Source organism: Engraulis encrasicolus, chromosome 1, assembly GCF_034702125.1.
Source record: "Engraulis encrasicolus isolate BLACKSEA-1 chromosome 1, IST_EnEncr_1.0, whole genome shotgun sequence".
Classification (NCBI taxonomy): Eukaryota; Metazoa; Chordata; class Actinopteri; order Clupeiformes; family Engraulidae; genus Engraulis; species Engraulis encrasicolus.
Genome location: NC_085857.1, coordinates 6,766,936 through 6,793,082, shown reverse-complemented (window position 1 = coordinate 6,793,082; position 26,147 = coordinate 6,766,936). Strand labels below are relative to the sequence as shown.

The 26,147-nt window shown below is 42.9% G+C and overlaps 1 protein-coding gene across 1 annotated transcript; it reads left to right on the top strand.

Annotated features, from left to right (window-relative positions):
• The first annotated feature begins 13,944 nt into the window (after positions 1-13,944).
• LOC134446805 (uncharacterized) lies at positions 13,945-22,087 on the top strand. The gene is made up of 6 exons (XM_063196100.1): positions 13,945-14,204; positions 15,517-15,639; positions 16,507-16,713; positions 17,280-17,420; positions 17,769-18,416; positions 19,162-22,087. The coding sequence occupies exons 5-6, from the start codon at positions 18,388-18,390 to the stop codon at positions 19,886-19,888; spliced, it is 756 nt and encodes a 251-aa protein (XP_063052170.1). The 5' UTR covers positions 13,945-14,204; positions 15,517-15,639; positions 16,507-16,713; positions 17,280-17,420; positions 17,769-18,387; the 3' UTR covers positions 19,889-22,087.
• The last annotated feature ends 4,060 nt before the right edge of the window (positions 22,088-26,147 follow it).

Below are 26,147 nucleotides of genomic sequence, written 5' to 3'. Positions count from 1 at the left end.
GAAACTATTTGACATGTTTTTTTCCATTCTTCTTCAAATTGAAACAATAAGAGGATTTATTAACATTCATCTGGCAGTGTATACATGTTCGAGTGATATTGACCAGTTAGCCGCCAGCTGGTCTCATAGGACTCAATGTTAACTGCTAGCTTGGAGGTAAAATTTGCACTGCCATACCCAGAGAACGATTGAAAGTAGAGGAGAACGGTAAAACCCTATCATTTAACTCAAGGGCAGGTGTAAAATAAGCTTATTTCCAAAAATGAGACAGTATCACTTTAATAGAGAATGACTTGAAATGTATGGAGAGAAATGTATGGAATATTGAGAGGAAAAAACTATTTTACTGTAGGTATCTCTGGTTTACATTTGTTTGGCACAGAAAACAGAGCATTACAAATGTTAAACAATGAAAGCAATTAGATTAGATTCTTTATTGTCCCATTGGGATATTTTGTTTTCGCATCAGACTGTTCAGTTCCATCAAGTTAGATCTTTTAGTACACATCTCATTTGGCATACATATAGGCTAGACACCATTTCACATATAGACACATAAACATCCTTAGACATCCACATACAATACATATACACACATGTATTCATATACACTCCAATATACACTCACCTACCTATACATTACCAGTGTTGCCAGATTGGGCGGGTGCCTGCCCAATTGAGCGTCTGCAGGTAAAAATCAGAAAAATTGGCCATTTGGCGTTTTTTTCCCAACCGTTTTGGGCCCATAGAAGTCAATGTAAATTATTGAATTTGGGCGGAATTTAGCGCATTTTGGCAGTTTTTGAGAAGCTTTTGGGCGGGATTTGGTCAGACACATCTGGCAACACTGTACATTCCATTCCTCTCCTCCACATACAACCTATCCAGTCTCATCACTCGGCTGACAGGTACCTAAGGAAGGAGCGAGAAGAGAAGGGCAATACATTTAGACATCAATTGTTTGAATTGTCTGAATTGTCAATGCCATTGTCTGCATGTTCATAATAAAAAATGCTCTATATATTTCCGGATGCTTCTTGTATCTGCTTTTAACAAATACATTATTGAAAGTATTTCATGTAATATTTAACAAACACATATTCGGAACCTAGAACACAGAGAGACTGCAATTTCTCCCCTGCTATGTCTCTGTATAATGTATTAACCGCTCATAGTAAAAAACAATACACATTTCTGAAATGTTGGGAAATGGCATTGACATTCATATTTAATGCCGGACGCCCCTATACTGTGCTGTCTTCCCCACTCTGGCTGAGAAGATACAGCCTCTGTGCAGTGTTGCCAGATTGGGCGATTTTGCGCCCAATTGGGCTGCTTAGAATGGCTGTGTCTGTGGGTAAAAAATGGTAAAAAGGGCATTTGGGCAGGTTTTCTGCAAACTTATGACCATAGAAATCCATAGAATTTAGTTCTAATTGGGTGTGTTTTCAGGTGGGTTTTCAGCCTTTTTCTTGGGCTGGAAATCATCAATCTCATCTGGCAACCCAGCCTCTGTGTCTCTCGGACATAAAAGCATGTAGGGGAAGTAGGCTGTCGAGGTGGATCGCTCAGAAATCATTTGACGTTCATTGGCTTGCAATGTCTATAAAAAGCCTGTGCGTGCAATTCCCTACTACTACTACTGTACATCCATTCCATCTCCATCCCAACTCTTTCAGCAGCGTTCTCGCAGTATAGGCCTATCCAGTGGTGTAGTCTACTTTTATGTGATGGGTATACTGTGTATTTGAGCATTTTTTGAGGTGGGTAAACTGTATATATTTGTGCTATTCTAAATATGGATCCATCAATTTTAAGTGGGTATACTGAAATCCCTCACATTTTGAAGTGTGTATACTGCGTATTATACCTGCATTCTATGTAGACTGCACCACTGGGCCTATCCATTCTAGAAGTTGAACTAGTCAACAAAATGTTCTAATTTAAAGTGAAATATTTCATGTGATTATGGTCCTGGATATTAACCGTAACCAGATCTCCTTCTGTCTCCACTGCAGTAGGAAATAGAATGATGTTCTTGATTGTCTATTCTAAAGGGGGCAGCGTTTGTTTGCATTTTTTTTTTTTTTTTTTTATGACATAGGCCTAATCCAAAAGGTACCGCTGTTTGCTAGTTGTCTGCTGATGTTATGTAACCTTTCGGATGTTTTTGGGAATAAATAAAAATGTTTTTCTGAAATGTAAACAAAGCGCCGCCCCCATTAGAATGACCAAGATCTCGGTAAAGGCTGAAGAAAGGGGAAAAAAACCCTCAGGTACTGACAAGTCCAGGGTAGTGTGAGCATTACAACTGCATGTTGAAATTGACTGAACTGGTCCTTTAAGCTCCCTATGGAGTCATCAATGTACTGTAGACAGTAGTTGTGACCCGGAACTCTTTGGAGCAAGTCCTCTCCGCTTCTGGGGAGGGAAGATGCTAAACCCATTGATGCCTAAAGCACCTGCAAAAAAGGCTGCTGAATGCCTAAGCCCCTTTTTAAGAACAGTTGCCCTCAGTATATGAAAACAGTAATATCTCAGCCTCTGAAGCACATAAAAATATGCAGTAAATAGCATTTAAACGCCAAGACCCTCATCTTGCATTAGAATGTGTTCATTCAGCTCTAACATACCAAGATTTTTAATGAAATTGTCTCAAATCTCATGAGCCTGAATGTTGTGTCACGCAGCTCCGGGCGCCAGGGCCAATGTTGCGCAACACAACATCCAGCATCAATGGGTTAAACTCTTTTTCAGCAAACAGTGAGTGGGATCACGGGCGATCGCGTCTGTATGAAAGCGTTACGTTCAAGTTTAGACTTCCATGCAGAACATTTTATATGTAGGCCTATTCTGACCAAATGCATACATTAATAATTAAATGTAACAAAAAAAATATTGTAATCACAAAGAGGTATTGTTCAAATCAGATTTATAATTAATACCTACTGTATATAATCAATAATCAATTAGCAATTGTGGAATGTTGTATTCACAAAGATCATTCCACAGCAGAGTAGCAACAGAGAGAAATGTATTCAGTGTTGCCAGATTGGGCGGTTACCCGCCTAATTAAGCTACTGGGATCGCCATCTGTGGGTAAAAGCGTGAAAAATTGGCCATTTGGCTTTTTTCAACAGTTTTATTGTGCCCATACAAATCAATGCAATTTGTTGAAATTGGGCGGAATTTAGCACATTTTGGCGGTTTTTGAGAACCTTTTTTGTGGGATTTGATCAGACACATCTGGCAACACTGGATGTATTCCCTCTTTTCTAGGTCATAAGGGAACGGAGAACAGGTCATTGTTTGTCATTTATCCATGGAAGAACAAAAGCGAATCTGTCAAGAAAGGGAAAAAATATGGAGGAAACATCATGCCTAAGGCAGCACAAATGTGAGGATCACAGCAGAGCAGGACTGGGGGAGAAATAGGGCCCGGGCACTTTTAGATTAAAGGGGGCCCCTCATGGGGGAGAAATAGGGCCCGGGCACTTTTGGATTAAAGGGGCCCCTCATGGGGGAGAAATAGGGCCCGAGCACTTTTAGATGAAAGGGGCCCCTCATGGGGGAGAAATAGGGCCCGGGCAATTTTGGATTAAAGGAGCCCCTCATGGGGGAGAAATAGGGCCCGGGCACTTTTGGAGTAAAGTGGCCCCTCATGGGGGAGAAATAGGGCCCGGGCACTTTTGGATTAAAGGGGCCCCCTTTAACTGACACACTGGTGGGCCCCGCACCTTCGTGGGCCCCTATTTTCAGAAATCTAAAAAAATAAAAATAAAATAAAAAATCTGAAAATAGGGGCCCACGAGGGTGCAGGGCCCACTGGGAAATGCCCGCTATGCCTGATGGCCAGTCCAACCCTGGATCAGCGGCTTGAGAGAGCTGCATGGGGAGCAGAGCAGTGACTGGAATGGAGCCACCAGAGGCAGCTGAGCAGACAGACATAGTGCACATTAGCAGTGAGCCCATGCCTGATGCAGACGCACAAATGATGCCCGCACACACACACACACACACACTGACACACATATATATACGCACACATACACACATAAGCATAAACACACGCATGCACGGACACACACACACACACACACACACACACACACACACACACACACACACACATATGTACGCACACATACACACATAAGCATAAACACACGCATGCACGGACACACACACACACACACACACTGACACACATATATGCACGCACACATACACACATGAACATAAACACACGCATGCACGGACACACACACAGACACACACACACACACACACACACACACACACACACACACACACACACACACAGCCATTCTGAACTCATCTTCATCTTCATCACAGTAACAGGAGTCAGCCAATGGGAGTCCATCCTGCTCGTGTTTAGTGTTCCGAGTAAAGGCCCCACTTGTATTGTAGACGTTTATACGTCAAGTTTATTGCACTGTTTCTTATAAGACTTTCGGTAACACTTTATTTTAGGTATACATCTATTAGCACTAATACATGCAATGTTCCTGTATAGGTAACTTGTAAGGCATGTACAAAGCAAAATCAAACATTTGTTAGGCATATATTCGCAAATGTGCTCAGGAGACTGTGCAGGGTAATATTACTCAGGTGCTCATCTGTACCAGGTGAAGTGTAGGTCCAAAAAAGGAAGGAAAAAGCAGAGGCACTCTGAGATTTGAGAAAAAATATTATAAAAAGCCTTTAATTTAACATGGCAAGTTCAATTTAAAAGCACATGGGCCTACGCGTTGCGGCCATATTGGCCTATTGCTTTTATCCCCTTAAGACGCGGCTTTATACATTTGTTGTTACCAGTATGGTAATGACCAAGTCGTGGTGCATTACTAAAGGGCCTCATAGTATTGTAGTGCTATGGTAGTTACATTTCACTGACTATTACAGCGTGCCACTGGAGGTACGGCGCGCATTAATGGGCTACACTGGCCTGACATCTCCATAATGACAGCTGATGGAGACACACAAGGCCACATCCCAACGTAGCCTCATACCGCGCGGTCACACCGCCAGCGTTGAACGCGTGGAAAGATGCGGAAGTAATTGACTTTGTATGGGAGAGGAGGCGGCAGAAGCGTTAAAAGCCGCAAAGCGGGTCTAGAGTAAAAAGCGTCGAAAGCTGAGGGCGTCAAAAGTTGAACTTCATCTAACAAGTCCGACAGGCGGACAACAGATGCGTCCGTCTATGCCCGTTCTGAACCTTTTTTGCCCAAACGCCCCCTTGGCCTCCTCATAACCTGTCAAGGCAATTTATCAATAAGCCTACCATGTACTGTATAAGCCTGGATTTGAAAAAGTACCATAGGATTTCAACAGTGTTGGGCAATTTACTGAAAAACTGTAATGCATTGCTGATTACATGTTACTGTCTTTTCAAAATAATCCCTTACACTACATTTAGCAATGTGGGGACCTAAGGCGAATTTAGCTTAGGGGGGCCATCGGTCCATCCCATATCACATTTTTTTTAACATAAAATCTCTATTTTTGTTAGGCTATTTTTTTTTTTTTAAATCACTTTTTTTTTTTTTTTTTTTTTTTTTTTAATTACAAACATAAAAAACAGGCAAACATTACAACCCTTTCTGGACAGATTTCAATGAATAGGCTATTTGCAATTTTGCATAGGCCTACATTAAATAAACTAAAATGTGAAATTCTCTTTTCACTTTAATATGAGAGCAGTGATGTCCCCCCCCTCACTGAAGTGTTATTTCATGTGTGAGCATGATGCTGTCACCTATTTGAAGTGACGTTGATGTTGGATTTCATGGAATACTTTTAAATGCCGCTTTGGGAAGAAAACAGAGTAGGCGACAGGTGAACTGTATTTCTGTCAAAACAGTGGTTTGCAGGCGTTTGCGTTTTCACGTGGATATTGTCTTCGTGGACCGTAACAGACAAACCGTAAGTTCCATAAACTAATCAATGAGACATTGGCTACGTGTACATGATGTTTTTAAGTCCGATTTAATAAATGCGATTTAAATAGATCGGATTAAGAGTTATTTTGCGATGTGTATACATGGCACTTTCACTTAAATGCGATTAAACGTCTGGGGAAAATAAAGCATTGCGATTGGACTGAGGACGCACGTGCTGAGCGAGCCAAATAAGGCACGGGGGCGTGGTTCAATGCCACCGAGATGCAGGTCATCTTCCCCACGAAAATCGTTGCCTCAGGCGGACTGAAATCACAACATTTCCCCCTTTCTCCCTGGATCATTTACAATGCTACATTAGCTACCCTGTTAGCATAGAAAAACGAGTGGTCAAATGGTAATGTGGAGTAACTTTGTTGTGCTTCATTACTTCGTGGGGCACTTTTACATCAATATATGGAAGCCACAACATTTATAGTCGCTTAGGGACTTTAAATTAAGCAAAACTTTCATGTGAAAATCAACAGGAAGTGCCGCCATGTTTTTCTCACTGGCAAAGAGCACGGTTGGTTTGCACGCATGAGCTCCAGGCCAAAACTGAGCGACTGCCACCTTGTGGACACAAGAGGGAATCACAGGAGGGAATCACAATTCAGAAACGCATCACGGGAGGGAAACACATCACGGGAGGGCGGACGGACGGACGGAGGGACGGACGGACGGACGGACGGACACCAAAGCCTCTTATAGAGATGCGTGGGACGCATCTAAAAATATGTAATGAGCTCGGCGGCGGCAGGCGTCAGCCAATGGAATGTTCACATTTTTCTAAACACGAGCTTCGGTTGGTCGAGATTCTTGGTCGAACGCTTCAGGTTGAATCTATTGCCTCGTTCAACGCCCCTGACCTGTGCTTTCCAGACAGGAGTCAGCAGTGTTTTAGCTCATTCAACGCCGGCGGTGTGATCGCAGCATTAAGGGGGATTCATACTTGTCGTGACTGGCGCTACCCTCCTTCATACTTCACTCGCGACCTCACTCGCGACCTCACTCGCGCCGTCACGTGACCCAAAATGACGTCACACGCCGTGTCGTGAGCTGCCGTGGCGCGACGTCGTGCAGAGGCTACAACTACTGTAGGCTACTACAGAATGGATCATGCATCATTTTGAGGATAATAAAATGTCCTAGAGAGTTATTTTATCTTCTCTCTTAAATGTTGTTCAGTGAAACAATTGTTTACTTTGTTCAGAAGCACGTTGTGTTCGGCGATATATTTAAAAATTCTGCCGCCAGAACAATGCTCTCACATGGTCTTGGAATGATCTGGCAATGTAGGCTACAACAAAAAATATATGTTTCAATGTGGTAAGTCACAAGTCAGACGTTCAGTAGCCCTACAGCAGCCGTGTTTGGCTTTCTATTTTATACATCCGTAGAACTCACGCTGCGAGTTGCGAAAGATACTGCCGTTTCTCTCATGAACAGCAGAGGGCACTTCCGACAATGCGAGCGAAAGCCTTCTGAAGTATGAATAGTCTGTCGCAAGTGATGACGTCATTAATGGTTCTCGCGCCACACGCGCCAAAGTGCGCACGTGAAGTATGCAGAGCCCTTTACAGTAGTGCAGATGGGGTCGCCAGCCTATTCACTATATCCCGAAAATACCCGAAAAGTTTCCCAAAGGATTAAAACTCCTATCCCCATAAAATAAAGAAGATGCTTCCATGCAGTGAAGAAGAGGAAGACCAGGAATAAGAGGGGTTAAGCCCTTCCTCTCCTCTCCTCTCCCTCTTTAAGAGATTAGCACCTCACACACACACCTTGACCACCTAGCAGCAGGGCCGCTGACAGCTTTTATTGGGCCCAGGACAAAGTCATCTGAAAGGGCCCCCTACCCGATACATACAATGTAATGGGGAGGGACCCGATTCTGGGCCCCTTATCTCCATGGGCCCGGGACAACATACCCCTTTGTACCCCCCCATGTCAAGGGGCCTGTCTAGCAAGACAGAGGAAGTGAACACTGTGGCGTTTGTAATTACACGCTGTGGACAAATCTTCATGAAGTCAGCAGAGGATCAAAAAAAGGAGCTCGGCACCTTAGGGCTTTAATGCCACCGTGGTTTCTCCTCTGGATTAGAAGAAAAAACAACACCACACCACACTTTTTTTAAGGTACACTGTGCAGGTCTTTTCTGCATTGCTAGTAGCCTCTTATTGCAGACGGGCCTGTCGACAGGCCTATTCCCTCTTTGCTGAAAATACTCAACTACTTCATAACAACATCTCTATGACATTACCGAGAGCCTTTAGTAACCGATTAAGATTTGGCAGTTTTGATGACAGTGAGGTTATAACATAGGCTCTACTGTAAGGGGTTACTATAACTGTACAATGTTGTTTCCTGGTGCCTTAAGCAAGGCAAGACATTTTGTTTCCAATACCACCAAACCAACAGCTTGTCTATTGTATTTATCGCATTATCCTATATAATGTATGTTGACTGCTAAATGCTATAGCTGGTAACTCGGTTACATGGCGCTATTCCGATATGCCGCTATTCCTGCATTGATGTCTATTGTCGGAATAGCGTCGCAAGATATGCCATTTCTGTGGTTTGTGCTATGTTGCTCAGCTTTTATCAGTTTAGGGAGAGTGCATGGAGTTACCCCTAATCCTAAACCTAACCCTAGCCCTGACCCTAACCTTAACTCTACAGTATGTCCGATGTCGGAATAGCGTTATGTCGGAATAGCGTTATGTCGGAACAGCGTTATGCCTGAATAGCGGTTGCCCCACTACTGGTCACTCAGAACTCTGTGAAATTAACACTGCCCCATTATACACAACATCTGTAGCAGTTTCACAGATTCAGAAATGCTTTCTTTATGTTCCCACACCTTGCATGAGATCATGCACGAAATCACATCTGTTGACATTCAACATGAATGAGTGTCCATGGTAAACATTCCTCTCTTTTGTAGAAGAAGATACCGCACACTCTTGTCCATCGTGCTGCAATTTATTAACAAAACAACGTTTCGGCCCGTATGGCCTTTCTCAAGTTTTTACAAAAACCTTTACTGTAAAAACTTGAGAAAGGCCATATGGGCCGAAACGTTGTTTTGTTAATAAATTGCAGCACGATGGACAAGAGTGTGCGGTATCTTCTTCTACAAAATTGATCTTGCACCCGCTACCTGCACCTCGAAACCTCTGGTGTGCATTGGTTTCCTCCTTCAAAAGGTAGACATTCCTCTCTACCATTTCTCAAAATATCAGATGTGGTGACGAGTGGTTATGTGTTGAGAGGGGAGATCAGTCTCTTGCAGCCATGCAATGACTGCTACACTTAATTTCAATGGTTGAATTTTACTGTGGATTTAAAACATTAGGTAGACCTACTGTGTAACAACCAGTGAAACAATATTTAATTCCATATAATACCAGTGTAACACCCTGTACCATTTTTTTTTACTTACATATAGGGTTAGGGTTGGTACATGGTATTACACTGGTATTACACTGGTATTACACTGGTGTTACACTGGTATTACACTGGTGTTACACTGGTATTACACTGGTATTACACTGGTATTACGTGGTATTAAAGGGACACTGTGCAGGAAATGGTCAAAAAAGGTACTGCAACTATGCTGCTCATTCAAACTGGGTTGCCTATTGCCAAATTTGATATTTACATGAAAGTTTACTGAGTAATAAACAAATATTTCCTAGTATGGTCCAAGTAGAGTCGTTTTTGCAGCTAAAAATGGCTATATTTGGAAATTCAAAATGGCGGATCATGGAGAAGATCCCCTTTTCATGTATGAAAAGTGCAATTTTCCCGGTCATAATGAATGCTTAGAATTTGATGGTGGTGGTAAGTATTCATGAAAAAGGTAACATTAGTGAATGGGCAGCATGAATTCTGGAAACACATAACTAATAATCTCACACAGTGTCCCTTTAAATATTGTTACACTGGTAGTCCTAATTACTCTGTAATGTGGTAGATCCAGTGTGATAGTGAACCATTAAAATAAAGTCTAACCTGCAATGTCCCACTTAGCAGACTGATTTTAGATACATCACCACACTCCTTAATTCAACAGCCCCCACCCCCCACCACCCCCCCCCACACACACACACACGCAAATACACACACAGACATACATACACACACACACACATCACATATATGTTAACACTCATCAACTTATTGGCAACTATATTATTTCTGTCATTTTTCTCAGAATACAAACTGACATCAAAAAACTGTCTTTTTTTGAAGTGTAACACAAAGGAATAAAAGCTGTTTGAATTGAACACATTTGTACCAAATGGTCTCTGAAGGATCAGGTGCTAAGTTGTGGATGGGGTATGGTCATGGTCCTTTAGCAAGAGAAAATGACTTGGATTGGAAAACATTTGACTGCTCTGGAAATCCCTGGAGAGTACTGGGGCAGGATATGCATTATTGAACAACTCTAGCTGTGTTCAGCTGAGGAAAAGGACACACACACACACGCACGCACGCACGCACGCACGCACACACACACACATGCAACACACAAACACATGCAACACACACACACACATGCAACACACACACACACACACACACACACACACACACACACACACACACACACACACACACACACACACACACACACACACACACACACACACACACACACACACACACACACACACACACATGCAACACACAAACACATGCAACACACACACACACATGCAACACACACACACACACACACACACACACACACACACACACACACACACACACACACACACAGAGAGCAAGAGAGAGAAAGAGAGAGAGAGAGAGAGAGAGAGAGAGAGAGAGAGAGAGAGAGAGAGATGTTCAGAGGGAAGTGCTTTAAAAGCGAGGAAAGTCTGACACCTTGAGGTTGTTGCTGAACTACAATTGCCAACAGGTCCACACATGCCAGACCTGAGAGGAGGAAACTGTGCTGAATTCAGTGGGCTTTGAAACACTTACGTGTAATGTGTTAAATATGTGGCCCCTGTTGTACAATCAATTGTGCTGTTACCAGAATGGCAATGACCAAGTTGCAATGTACGTACATATATTAAAGGGACACTGTGTGAGGTTTTTAGTTGTTTATTTCCAGAATTCATGCTGGCAATTCACTAACATTACCTTTTTCATGAATACTTACCACCAGCATCAAATTCTAAGTATTCATTATGACTGGAAAAATTGCACTTTTCATACATGAAAAGGGGGATCTTCTCCATGGTCTGCCATTTTGAATTTCTAGAAATAGCCATATTTAGCTGCAAAAATGACTGTACTTGGGCCGTACTAGAAAATATTAGTTTATTTCTTAGTAAACTTATATGAAAAGATCAAATTTGGCAATAGGCAGCCCAGTTTCAATGAGCAGCATAGTTGCAGTACCTTTTTTGACCATTTCCTGCACAGTGTCCCTTTAAAGACAGTGGGAAATGTCATAGTAGTGAAGGACTAAAGTAGTAAAGTCTTTCCAATGTATATTACATTGGATTTGTATGCATATACGGACATTGTGTATGTACTCAACATTAACCACATCAACATTAACATCCTTCATCAACATCCTTCGTTAATGTTTTTTTCTGATGTTGCCGTTTTCTCCTATTGTGTCTTTCTTTGTGCAACTTGAACAGTACAGGGTTTTTCTTATCTTCTTCTTGAGGGCACTGCCAGTTTGAAGGACAGCGAAGAGAAATGGCGCGAGACACATAGTCACCTTTCGGGCCAGGGTGGTGATTACTGCTCTGGAAAATGCTGATATGGTCTGTAGGCTAGTCAGAGATTTGGTAGGCCTATTGTTTGACTACAAAGGGAATGTCATTCTCAACCACCTTCAATGTTATCAGGGACCAGGGGCGTAGCTAATGGTCCACTGCAGGGAGGCAGGAGACCTAGTGGGCCCTAGGTGCTTATGCCAAATCCTGTTCTATACTAAAACTCAAGGACCCTGTTATATTAGCCCCATAATGCACGCCGTACCTTCAATGGCATGTTGTAATAGTCATTGAAGAGTTACCTACCATAGTACTACACTACTATGTATGACAGAACACAGGGCCTTTAGTAATGCACTATGACTTGGTCATTACCATACTGGTAGCAACAAATTTATGACGCTGTCTTAATGGGTTATACATTTGCTGTCCAATGACAATGACCAAGTTGTAACTTGGCTATTACTACTTAAGGCTATTACTACTCTGTGTAAAGTCATAGTGGTGTAGTAGGCCCCCTAATAATAAAGTCTTTTCAATGGCTAGAACAGGGTTCCAGGTGGAACAGAATGCATTATGAGAATACACAAATCAGCAAGAGGGCAAGCGGTATGGGCAGTCATGGTAAGCAGTATGGTCATGGGTAAGCGGTTAGGGCGTCAGACTTCGACTCCCGACCTGCCAGGTTGGTGGGGGGGAGAAATCAACCAGTGCTCTCCCCCATCCTCCACCATGACTGAGGTACCCTGAACATGGTATCGTCCCGCCACTCTGCTCCCTTGGGGCGCCATTGAGGGCTGCCCCCTTGCACGGGTGACGCATAAATGCAATTTTGTGTATTCACTTGTGAGCTGTGGAGTGCTGTGTCACAATGACAATGGGAGTTGGAGTTGCCCAAAGGGGCTTTAAAAAAAAAAAGATTTAGCCAAAGTGCCCCCGCTTAGGCTATATATATCAGCCCATGATGTACTGAAGTTTAACTTTTTTTTAACATGCGAGTTGAATTGCTGGCGATCCCATCTGCACTTGATATGAGTGCGAAAATAGCCCTTTGCAGGACTTTCAACGTGACTGTTCAAGAGTTGTCAGTCCTGATATCACAACTGAGCTGGCTGCTTTGTAGACCTGACACCTGGAAGAACCCTTTCCAGTCAGCACAGATGCAGACGCCAGATATCCTCCCTGAAGCTCCTGAAGCTGGTCCAACGAGTCTGGTGACATGTCTCGAGTCGGTGCATGAAATGGCGGCCTACTCGGCGCTTTGGCTGTCTGTGTGACACTTTAACCCCTTAGCGCAGAGCCTATGTTATAACCTCACTGTGACCAAAATTGTAATGGCCATGTCTTAAACTGTTACTCTCGGTACTGTCAAAGCAATGGTGTAGTTGAGTGTAGTTGAGTGCGGGTGCAAGTGTAGTTGAATGCAGGGGCATAGGCAGAAGTAATAAAACAGGTGAGCCCAGAAAAAATGGGACGGAACCAACCCGAAAGCGTGTAGGTATATATTATAATATCGTACTCAAAAATGATACTTTGAAATTGAAATCATAGAAATCACAGAAGATGAACCAGACTTTTGACAAAATGATTAATTATCGCTCAGTGCTATGCCATTAATTATAGTTCAATGAAGCAACAGTTGACTGTCAAGTGTGAATGGGGTGGGCTTGGATGTCAAGTGGGCGGGCCCAGGCCCACCCAGGCCCACCCAGGCCCACCCCTGGCTACGCCTATGGTTGAGTGAATAGGCCCGCCGGCGACTCCATCAGATGAGATCATGACTCAGAGATCATCTGACCAGTAAGTGTATGTAACAGGTCTTTTTTTTTGTTTTAAAGAAGCATCATAACCACCATGTACTGTCTATCGGGTTTACAGTTATAATAGCAATATTTGCCATGGCAAACTTTTAATTTGGCTTTGGGGGAACAGAAACAGCAGAGTTGGGCCTCTGCGTAAAACTATTTTTATAATTTTTTTATAATTCTACTTTGCAGAGAATTGCAAAAAGCAAAGTTTAAAAAGTATGACATACAAGTCAGTGCCCATTGTTTGGATGTGGAATGGAATGAGGAAAATTGACGTAGGCCTAATCCATGGGGACCCTCCCACACACACACACACACTCACACACACACACACACACACACACACACACACACACACACACAGAAATATGCGCCAAAGAAGTGGCAGAATACTAACCACCATGACAAAGCAATTTCCTGTGGGAAAAACTCAGAATGAGGAAATTTAACGTAATCCATGGGAACTTCCTTGTGTATTGCGCAATAGCCATGAGTGAGCACCTCGCAGGCTGCGAGTCGAGACACTGTTTTGTTCAAGGCGTGCTGACGTCGATTTTCCTTTTAGGCTTGGCCCACGGCAAACAAAAGCTGTTGGTTGAGCTGTCGACTTCTTAAAAGGTTACTTGTAGACACACTACAGTACAGGGAACTTTTCATCGACACTATTCATTCTTCATTTATGGCTGAGGTGAGTTGTTTATTTACCTGTTCTGACTAAATCGAATACTGTATTCATTTTGTAGGCCCATTTGTTATTTGTAAATGTGAGGACAAAGAAACAGCTCAAAGAGAGTTATTTTCTCTCACATTGAGAAAAGTAGAGACATGCAGATGTTTACTGCCTATATACAGTAGCCTATTATAAAAACAAACAAACAAAATGCAGTGTCTATGGATAGATGTATGTGGATGTCTGAGGATGTTTACTGTATGCGTATATGTAAGTGGTGTCTGCATGTATGTGAATCACAAAGATCTAATTAATGCTGAATCTGATGGAACTGACCTGTCTGATGTGAAAACAAATATCCCTATGGGACAATAAAGAGCCTAATCTAACCTAATGTCTAATATTCAGAACTGACTGGAGACACTTACAGGAAATACAACTTCTTCTTTTCTTGTGATAATTAAAACTTTGCTTTGTATCACAGTCGTAGATATTTACTTTTGCTATCTCCAAATACATAAGGTAATCATATAGCTTACAACTGTCAACTCTGTCAAACTAGTGTAAAGAAATCCCGCACACTGTCCATTCCACCAATATACTTTAATACTATGTTTCGTTCATCCGATCTTCTTCAGGTAACGAGGGTCGGATGACCTTCTTTACCTGAAGAAGGTCGGATGACCGAAACATTGTATTAAAGTTTGTTGGTGGAATGGACAGTGTACGGGATTTCTTAACACTCTAATGACAACCCTACTGGGATAATATCCTACACACCTGTCCAACCACAGAGTTGTGCAAAAGCGTCCTCTTGAACTCTGTCAAACTACATTCGACCTTTAAAGTGGGGGTGCTGTGGCCCACTGCACCTGTACCATATGGAAACCCATGCAGGGCCGTAACCAGACATGTTCAAATACCGGGGTCAAGCACTGCGTGCTATACTGCATATTGTATTCTACATTTAGAATGCTTCAAATACTTCAGTCAAACTCTTATGTTTGTTTTTTATTAATCACTGCCTTGAGGATAAATGGGGGTGGCACATACAGACTGAATTCTTCATTGTTGATGATCATATATCAATTTTCATCATCGATAAATTTTACATTACTAAAAAAAAAATACAGAGGACATGACCTCTGTGTCCTCAATGGTAGTTACGGCTATGGATTCAAGTCCTGCCTGCGTCCTTTCCCAGCCCTGTCCCATCTCTCTCCCTCCCTCCACTTTATGATCACATCTTCACTAAAATTCCAAAACAACATTATGCATTAAAAAAAGGAAAAAAAGGAAATACTTCAATGTGATCTGTCTGTTTTCACAGAGAGGCTACAATTGGTCTGCGCCGCCACCGCTGCCATCTTATGAGAACGCCTGGAATGGAGCGGACCAGCCTCCGAGCTATGAGGAAGCTCTCATGGGCGCCGCCGGCCCTCAACACCTCCAGGTAAATCACATGACGGGAGAGGAACATTAGAACATTGTTACATCATCACATTCTGAATCTGATTCTGATGAGAGATAAAACAAAGGCCCAGCCCCTTGGAATGTTGCTCTAAAACAAGGACCTACAAATTAGGGCTGCACAATATCAGAAAAAAACATACTTGATAACAGCATGCAATACCTTGATATTGATATTTAAACGATATTTAGAAATACAGCCGAGTGTTTTTCTTGTCACTAATTTGTCAGTCTGTGTAGGGGGCGTGGCTTTGGTCATGGAGGGCTTCTTGGGCATTTGTTGACATTCAGCTAGTGATTGGACTGCGCTGAAGTGTTTTACTTGTTTTAAGTGTTTTACTACGCGATATCGCCACTTGACATGGCAATTTGGATACATTTTCGATATATTGTGCAGCCCTACTACAAATGTCTCACAAAGAAGCAGTCAGTTCCTGTACTTTCTATATTGTTGATACCTAGGTGTTATATAGGCTAAATATTACACATTTGAATGTTCTGTAACCAGCAAGGCAATGACCAAACCATTATAATGTATATGTATATTGCTGAAGACTCTGTGTTATGTCTTTCCACAGTAAAGCATTTCTAAATATATCTCTGTGAGATGTTCATTATGTCTCTTAACTGTTTAAATCATACTTGAGTTTTTTCTTTTACTTCAGACATGCGAAAGTTTTATCTTTTACCTGACATGTTTCCGTCTTCGTCTGATATACTGTCAAAAATGTCAGGTAAAATAATTTTTTTTTACATGTCTGAAGTAAAAAAAAAAAAGTAAAATAACTCAAATATAATTTCTAAATATAATCAAAATAAGAGTGTCCATCACTTTTTGTCAACACACCAGGCTCCAACCGCAGCTGGTGCTGCAGTGTACCCCAACTCCGGTAGTGCAGCTGGTGCAGCAGTGTACCCCAACTCAGCTGGTGCAGCTGGTGTAGTAGTGTACCCCAACCCTGCCTACCCTCCCCCACCCCACTACCCGCTGCAGGCCGGAGGGGCATCCTCTGCGTGGCCACACAACACACTGGCACACAATGGGCAGCGAGTCATGGTACATACAGTACATCTCTTACTATACAATGCTGTATTTGGGACATTTCAGAAAAAAAAACATGCTTTTTTACGTATGCCTGACTCTCGCTCGACCTGTGTGACCTGTTTGATATCCACGTTGTCGTCACAGTTCCAGTAGTAAAAAAAAGTATGGCTCTTTCTGAATTGCCAGTGTTCTAGGTTTTGCTAGGACGTGAAATGCCCAGTGATAGGATACTCTGCGGAGTTTACCAAAGAGAGGTCGGTCTGGCGAGAGCCAGGCTATTTTTTTATGTAGGCCTACCATCATTTTCAAAAAGAACTAATTGCAAAAGGCGTATTAAGGCTCTTTTCCACAGCTGGTTTTCTGGTAGGTCTACAGCTCGACGCAGCGTTACTCGGACGCCACTTTTCGCTTTTCGAATAGGCACGACACAGCTCAATCGTAAAGCAAAAAGTGCCGGCCGAGTCGCACTGTGTCGCGCTCGGCCTACCAGAAAACTGGAAACGAGGCATTACTGTTTTGCAGCTTACTGTTTTGAGCTTCCTATATAGGCCTAATGCTTGTTGTTGTTTACAAATTAGGCTCCAGCAGCAGCAGGTGCAGCGTACCCCAATCCCAACAACACCAACCCCGCCTACCCACCCCTGCCCAACTACCAACCGTCTGGAGTTCCACCCGCATGGCCCCAGAATGCAGTGGGCCAGGATAACCAGCGAGTCACGGTAGGCTACTGGACAATGCTGTAAAATGCCTTTCTCCATTTCTTATGAATAATGTCCTTACATCATAAACCATATGGACAGACTTCTTTCTTTATACATTATACTGTGACTAATTGGTGGCAACAATGTCAATGAAAAGATGAGTTAGGTTTACGTGTTGACAACCCGTTTAGCTTCTATGTTATAACTTTCAGTGTTTAAAATGTGTACATGAGATACTCCTGTTACTGTGAAAATATTTTACTTTAAAGATTGGGCCTGCTTTATTATTTCTGAATTATATGTTTATTATTTCTGTGCTTTTGCATACTCATATCTCCCTGACCGATGTGTTTTCTTGTCTTGTAGAGCAACGATGAGCTTCTGGCATGGTGGAGGAATGTTGAGCGTAAGTGTCATGAAGTCAACTTGTGTCTAAACAGACAGGGACAGATTACTGTACGGTCCTACCGGGCCCAGGCCCAGGGGCCCAAGAGTCAAGGGGGCCCTGAAGCAGGGTTGCCAGATGAGGCTGATGTTTTCCAGCCCAAAAAATGCTCAAACCCCGCCTAGAAACATAAAATCCCGCCCAATTCTATTGATTTCTATGGCAAAAAATGGGCGGGTTTTTCTGCTAAATGCCATTTTTACCCGCACATGGCCATCCCAAGCAGCCCAATTGGGCGGGAAACAACCCAATCTGGCAACACTGCCCTGAAGCCCAAGCCTTTATATTTCCATTTTCATATTGCGTTGATTGAAATTGCACCTGACACAACTGGCCCGACTGTGTGGTGGTGGCGGTTAAATGCAGAGATTATTATGATCACCAATTAGGGTCATAAGACTTATTCTGATTCATAGCATATTCATTTTGTAAGAGTGATTTAACATTTTCACGAAAAACTGAAATTGACCAAAAACTTCATGCCAATGCAGCTAACCAACTATTTTATGTATTTCTTTATTTTGTGAAGAATGGGAGCGCATGTCACATTCATCTGACAAGGACCCAAGGTAGGTTTTGAATAATTACATCTTCAAAACATGCATAATGCAATTATCTCTTTAATTTGACTTGCTCTGTATAAAAATCAGTCCAGGGAATTAAACCAATGACACTACCCCTTACTGTTTGTCAACAAGATATGATATGTCCCTCAGTGTATGACACAATATTATACACCCCTGATCAGTCCATAACAGCACCATATTATGTACGAATCATTTTGTGATACCGTATGTGTCTACTCTGTACCGATTCCAAAACACAAACCAAGACATCCAAAGCATTCATTTGCCTTGAGTTCACAAGAATACTGGGCTTCTGGAGTTTTGGCTGTCTTCTGAATTGGTATCAGAACAGACCATCAAACTTTTATTTTCTACTTTACATACTTTCATGTGCCAGGGAGTTTGAACAAATAGCTGACATAATTTAAAGTCAAAAGTTTTTTTTCTGCTAGACATGTCAATTTTTCCACTTTTTGACATTTTTGTGCCTTTATTAATGCCGGGGCAGTAGAGACTGTTACAGAAGATCGGAGATGGGGCAGGGTTAGGAAAATAAGCCAGGACGAATTTGAACCTGGATCCCCAAGGGCACGCTCATATGTGGAGGACTTCTTGCCGTTTGGGAAATGTTCATTGTTTTGTTCTTGGTCAGACCAAGTCTTGAAGAGATTTGAACGTCGATGATAATCAGGCTAGAGGACTTCTTCTAATCCAGTCCTTTGTCTGCATTTCTCCTTCCTGTCTTTAGGGAGCTGGCTGGGCAGGTGCAGCGGGTGCAGACTGCCCTCCAGGTGTACGGCGTGCTGATGAGGACGCACGGCGAGGTCCTGCAGAAGCACGTCGGGGAGCTGCTCCGCGCCTCCAACGACGTCAGCAAGTCCTGCGAGGTGCGTAGGGCGGCCGGGGTCACGGGCGGCTCCACGAAGGCGGTGGGCTCGGCGGCGGCGGTGGCGGGCATCGTGCTGGCGCCCGTCACCATGGGCCTCTCCCTGGCTATCACGGCGGTGGGGGTCGGGGTGCTGGCGGCCGGCGGCATCGCCAAATCCAAAATCAAAGGCCAGGCCGTCCTGAGTCACGACAGGAGAGCGCTGGAGACCAACGTGCAAGACTGCCGGAAGAAGATGGCCGACATCGAGGCCTGTCTCAGGTTCATCCACACGGGCATGGATCACATCATGCAACAACGCAACCTCTCGAAAGTCTTGAAAGGTGCCGACATTGATCCCGCCAGGGTCTCCAAGATGCTGGACCTGTCCGGCGCGGTGGCTCGAGGCGCGGCGGCGGCAGGAGGGTCGTCAGATCTCCTCAGGGGCTTCGCAGGGGGGCTCGGCAAGTACTACAGCAAGAAAAACAGCCAGGTGCTGAGGAAGAGCAAAGTGGACAAGTTTGGCAAATCTCTGTACAAGGTCTCGCAACGACTTCAAAGCACGTTGAATGACCTCAGAAAGACTGCGGATTCACTGAGCAGGTTTTGATACAGTCGGACATGATGGTGAGGATGGCAACCTTTGGAGAATTTAGGGGTGGGTTCCATTCTGCGCACTTATGTCCTCCCTTGCTCACTTGCCTGCTTGTGACCTCATGATGATGTCACTGACGACAGAAAATTAACTCAATATCTTGCAAAATCTCAATTCTAATGTCCTTTTCTCATTTGCAATTGGGATGGTGAATGAAAAACAGTCCCCCAAAAGTTGTTAGTAGGGCTAGGCTAGTAGGCTGACAGCTGGGAAACATTATTGTTTTCTCCGCGGAGGAGGGGCCAGGAGGCCAGGCGAGGCCACAAGCGTAAGTGGAGGACGGGAGTGTGCATATTGTAACGCACCCTAGGCCTACAGTGAAATAATGTGAAGTCCACAGCTTGAATTGGGTTATGGGAGAACAGGCCAGATCTGAACCCCAGTATACTGTACTTGTACGTATAGCCCGTATATGGGTGCACAGTAGTGGTGTAGTCTACTTTTTTATGGTGGGTATACTGTATATTAGAGCATTTTTTGAAGTGGGTATACTGTATATATTTGTGCTACTCAAAATAATGGATCAATCAAATACTGAAATCCCTGAAATTTAGGAGTGGGTGTACTCCGTATACCTGCGTTCTACGTAGACTACTTGTAGAGTGTTACTTGTGCACAATCCCTGGTGCTGAACAAAAAGATTACGTATTTTTTGAAAAAAGGTTCGCACACTTCTTTGGATTTTTCTTCTTGAAGTTATTTTTTCATCTTTTTATTTATCTACGTAGACTACACCACTGGTGCACAAGACTTCCAAACTCCAACTTTTTTGGTCAGACGGCAATATTTTCCTTGTCCTACTGGTTCGTCCTTGGGCAGAATGGAAGTTCAAGCAATGCTGTGGACTTTGCATTATTTTGCTGTGGCTTTAAGTTCTGCACCACACCTGGCCAACAACATTTACTTCTTAAAGAACACTGTGAACCTTTTAGAGAGCTGTCAAGTATGACAATGTGTTGCCTTGCAATACGCTGACCCCTGTAATTGGATGTGATTCATACAGTGAAAGTGAAATCCCCATTGGGAAACTCTTGACTCCCATTGTCATTGTGACATAGCACTCCACAGCACACAAGTGAACACTGCACACTGCACACAACGAAATTGCATTTTATGCCTCACCCGTGCAAGAGGGCAGCCCCCAACGGCGCCCCAAGGGAGCAGTGCGGCGGGGCGGCACCATGCTCAGGGAACCTAACTCATGGAGGACGATAGGGGAGAGCGCTGGTTAATTACTCCTACCAACCTGGCGGGCCGGGAGTCGAACCAGCAACCTTTGGGCTACAAGTCTGACGCTCTAACCGCTTCATACAGTATATGCTTCATAAAACACGAGGGTGTAAAGCAGGGATGTGTTCAGAGGGTTGCTGGTTCGAATCCCACCCTTTCACTCTCTATCTCACTCCATAGCTGAGGTGCGCTTCAGCAAGGCACCAAACACCACACTGCTCCAGGGGCTGTAACCAATACCCTGTACTTACAAAGAAACCTTTAAGTTGCCTTGGATAAAAGCGTCAGCTAAGTGTAATGCAATGTTTGTTTGTTAGTGATTCCTCTTTGTATATAAGGTTTATATTATTCTATTCACGTACCAGAATGTCGAATTTGTGTTCATTGTCTTTCCAATTTTTTCCAATTCCTTTGTTTCCTGATGTGTCATCATTTGTAAATATTTGGCTGTTCAGACACTGATCAGTTGATGTGTTGGCCACACTAAAAACTGTTGCCATTTACATTTTCTTGCAACAGCATCTGGGTAATAATGATAATGACATCATAATAACATCGTCCATTACTTAATTTTTCCCATAATCCATTTCCCTAATCCGCTTTGTGATGAATACATTATCTCTATTCAACTACTCAGTATGTTTTTTTTGCACATTTGTCTACCCCAACTCACATAATATGTTTCTGCACAATTGCCTTTTTATTTTTCTGTAGTCTTTATTTTTTTTCCCTCCATGACAATTACCTGTGTTACATGTGTCTTGAAATGTTCATGTCCATGTGGGCATTATGTGTATTTATGTGAGCTACTTGACACCTTAATTTCCCCCCGGGGATCAATAAAATTACTCTACTCTACTCTACTCTATACTGAAATGTAAATTTAAAAAGGTGTCTAACTTCAGACTGATGCTGTAAAGGGTCTGCAGTCATATGCGTAGAGCTTGAAAGTGACGTCACTTCCCCCGATTTCATGGGACCTCAACAGCGTTTTAGCAGAAAAAATCGTAGCATGTTATCCAATCGCGATATTAAAATGATATTTCGATCACCTTCGAGTTGTGCCACGAGCTCAACATAAGTTGTTTCAGATATTTTTGTTTAATTTTTCGTCCGAACCCCCAAACTTTTTTGTAAGCTGTGTTTCTTCACATTTTACATGCAGACGGCCTTGGAACAAAATTGATACTTCTGCATGAAAAATCTTTATCTAGCCTCTTAAACAGCATATTTGTAGCCCAGCGCATATAATGACTGAGATCAGAAGATATTTACTCGCTACCATGTTGTTAGATGGTCAGCTTAGGTCCCGTGAAATGCGGAATAAGGGGCGGGACTTTCAAGCCCTATTGGCATTTAGTGTAGTATCTTTGTCTACATCAGGCATCACCAACGTGGTGCCCGCGGGCGCCAGGTAGCCCTCCAGGAGCTTCTGGGGTGCCCACCAAGTAATAAACAGTCACGACCACAAGAATTTAGTCACAGTAATGCTTTTCTTAATTTAAATATGAGATTATTTCTTAATCGCCTATGAAGAATGTTTCCTTATAACTTATAAGCAAATTATTGTTCAATCTAGTGTGATTTGGGAATGATGTCAAGACATCAGCAGAGGATTTTGAACAAAAGTAGCCCTCGGGTAGCCCTTGGTAGCCCTCTGAGCCAGAAAGGTTGGGGACCCCTGGACTACATTAACTGAAACACACAACATGGGTCTGTTTGGATCTTTTATCTTCAGAGAAGTTCTGAACATATTAACACTGCAATCGCGGGTTTACATTTCTGGGTAGGCAAGGATGTTAGCCTACAAAAGTCCATAGTAATCCTACGGTGCCCCCTAGGGGACTTCTGGGAAACCCACACAGGATACTACAATTATATTACATTCCTTACCATTCTTAGATGTTGTCATCCAGTGCAACTAAACCTGAATGCCCTAACCCCCCCCCCTCTCATTTTAAAATTGAGAAATCTTGTTAACTCAACCACCCATTTAACTCACTAGACGAAAGCAGGTCTTTGAAGACCAAGGCACGGGGAGTGTATAAGTCTGCATCTCACTATCAAGACTGTTGTGAAGGGTTTGTAGTTAATAGGACCTACAAGATTCACGCATGAGAGAGCGGATGGCAGAAGTCAGAGCCATCTATAAATTGGTCTAATCCCATTGACCTCTATGTTTTTTTTACACAAAGCTGGCGGCTCAGGACTGCTCTTGGAGCTCTGTTAGTGCCAGGAAGTGGCTTCCACTAGACAGGCCGTGCCCTCCTAGAGTGCGTTTTAATATGCGACCTTGCCTCCTCCACTTGCCTCCTCCACTCGCTTCTTGTCATGATGACATCACTGACAACAGCATTATATTTCAATATCTTGCAAAAGCTCAATTGTAGAGTCTTTTTCTCATTTGCAATTGGGATGGTGAATGAAAAACAGTCCCTCAAAAGTTGTTGTGGCTAGGCTGACAGCTGGGAAACTTTATCGTTTTCTCCACGGAGGAGGGGCCAGGAGGCGGGACGAGGAGACAAGCGCAAGTGGAGGAGGCAAGGTCGCATATTAAGAAGCACTCAACAGCTTCAGCGTTGCTACCAGTCAGGTCAAGAGTCAATGCAAGTACTTTCCTCCCACTTTGTTGGGAAGCAAACAATCATTAGCAAACCAAGGGAGGCCATTTGGGAAATGGCGTTTGGGAAATGTTAATTGTTATGCTCTTGGTCAGACCAAGTCTCGAAGAGATTTGACAGTCAATGATAATCAGGAAGTGGCATCCACATTAGGCTGTATTATAGCCATGGTGGTGATATAGGAGGGGCAAGCAGGGCATTTGCCTCTGGGCCCAGGGCCCTCCTGTATTAGTGGTGGGGGCCCTATTGTGACCTTGGCAGGCTGTGTGGGAGGGCCATATCAGTGTCTTGCCCTGGTGCCCTGTGTGCACTTGTTCCGCCACTGATTATAGCCTGTTCTAAAATACAAGATTCACACAGGAAGAGCGGATGGCTGAAGCCATGGACGTCATGACCTCCGACCTTTCATGGCGGACTCTGAAATGCCTCTCTTCCCTGACACCAGTAGTCTGTAGTCTTTTTCCCTCCCTGACTATTACCTGTGTTACATGTGTCTTGAAATGTTCATGTCCATGTGGGCATTATGTGTATTCATGTAAGCAACTTGACACCTTAATTTCCCGCCAGGGATCAATAAAGTTACTCTACTCTACTCTACCACTAGGTGGAGTGTACTCATATCAGGTGGGTAACGGACCGGTCCTCACCTCTATTCTACAGCTGCACTGCAGCCTATCTCATCCTATGCCTCATTATCACGGCAGTGACTCACAAACTAGATGTAGATCTGATTCTGTATTCTACATCTGAATAATGTAGATGAATTCTGTAGATCTGATTCAGAATCTTTTGTTATGAATGAATGAATGAATGAATGAATAAATAAATAAATAAATAAATAAATGAATGAACCTACAAAGTCACTTAGATATTCCAATATTCACTGAAATAATAATTTGCGAAATTAAAAATATTACACCTTTCTCTATGAACTGAACAGTGCTGCACGGTGGTTCAGATGTTAGCTGAACATCACAGAAATTATTCCACTTAGAACTGGTGACTAAAATGTGTAAGGTTGTGTAGGCTGAAGCTTATGATGAAAATAGGCTGTAATCAAATCCATTTCATATTGACTTTATGTTCCAAGTTCGCTCTGAATTATACACTCGCCTCCAAAAGAGTTGTCGCCTATCTATCTGTTTGGAATAACAGCTAATCACCTGACTTTCAATTAATCACTTGGCTTCAGAAGTCATTCATATGAAAGCTACGACCCTCACGAATTAAAATGTATGTACAAAAATAAATTTCATTCACCAAAGAAAGATTGACCCTTTAATGAACACAGACAGGGCAGATTTTGACAAGACAAAAGTTTTGTCGCCTATCGAACATAATGTGAAAATGAGCAGATAAGTCACTTCAAAACACTTCAAATACGCAGATCGGGTGTCATGCTTAATCACTGATTCACTCACACCTCTCCAGAAAATCAACTTTGGCCTTAGGTGTATGTTTAGGGTCATTGTAGTCATGGAAAGCAACACAATGAAAATCAATGGAGTTCAATGAGAGATGGTGACATATTTGCTATTCGTAGAGCAATACATTTTTAACTTCATGATGTAATCAATGATAAAAGCCCTCACACACCAGCAGCATGCATGCAGCTCCACATAAGAGCTGTATCCCTCCCATGTTTGACTTTAGGCACCATGTATTTTTTCCAAATTCTTCACCTTTAACACCAAAGAAGTCTCTCCAATTGTCCTGTCTCAGAAAAGCCAGCCAAGAGTATGTCAGGCCTAATTCTGACAAAAATGAAGGCTAATGGGACTCATACTCTGAAGTCAAGATCCCAAGATCAACCATTTTAGAACTGATAGCATCAAAACTATATGGTGTTGGAGATGAAGAATATGAAAAAAGAGAAATGTTGCATAAAGTGAAACATGGTACAGATACAGCTCTTATGAGGAGCTGCATGCATGCTGCAGGTGTTTGAGGGCTTTTATCATTGATTAAATCATGAAGTTAAACATGTATTGCTCTACGAATAGCGAATATGTCACCATCTCTCATTGAACTCCATTGATTTTCATTGTGTTGCTTTCCATGATTACAGTGACCCTAAACATACACCTAAGGCCAAAGTCCATTTTCTGGAGAGGTGAGAGTGATTCAGTGATTAAGTATGACACCCAATCTGCGTATTTGAAGTGTTTTGAAGTGACTTATCTGCTCATTTTCACATTATGTTCGATAGACGACAAAACTTTTGTCTTGTGAAAATCTGCCCTGTCTGTGTTCAATAAAGGGTCAATCTTTCTTTGGTGCATGAAATTTATTTTTGTACATACATTTTCATTCGGTAGGGTTGTAGCTTTCATATGAGTGACTTCTGAAGCCAAGTGATTAAT

Excerpts from the sequence above, each read along its gene's own strand:
- LOC134446805 (XM_063196100.1), top strand. The coding sequence starts at position 18,388 with ATGTCACATTCATCTGACAAGGACCCAAG. Across the intron at positions 18,417-19,161 it reads TCATCTGACAAGGACCCAAG|GGAGCTGGCTGGGCAGGTGC; the intron begins GTAGGTTTTGAA and ends TCCTGTCTTTAG.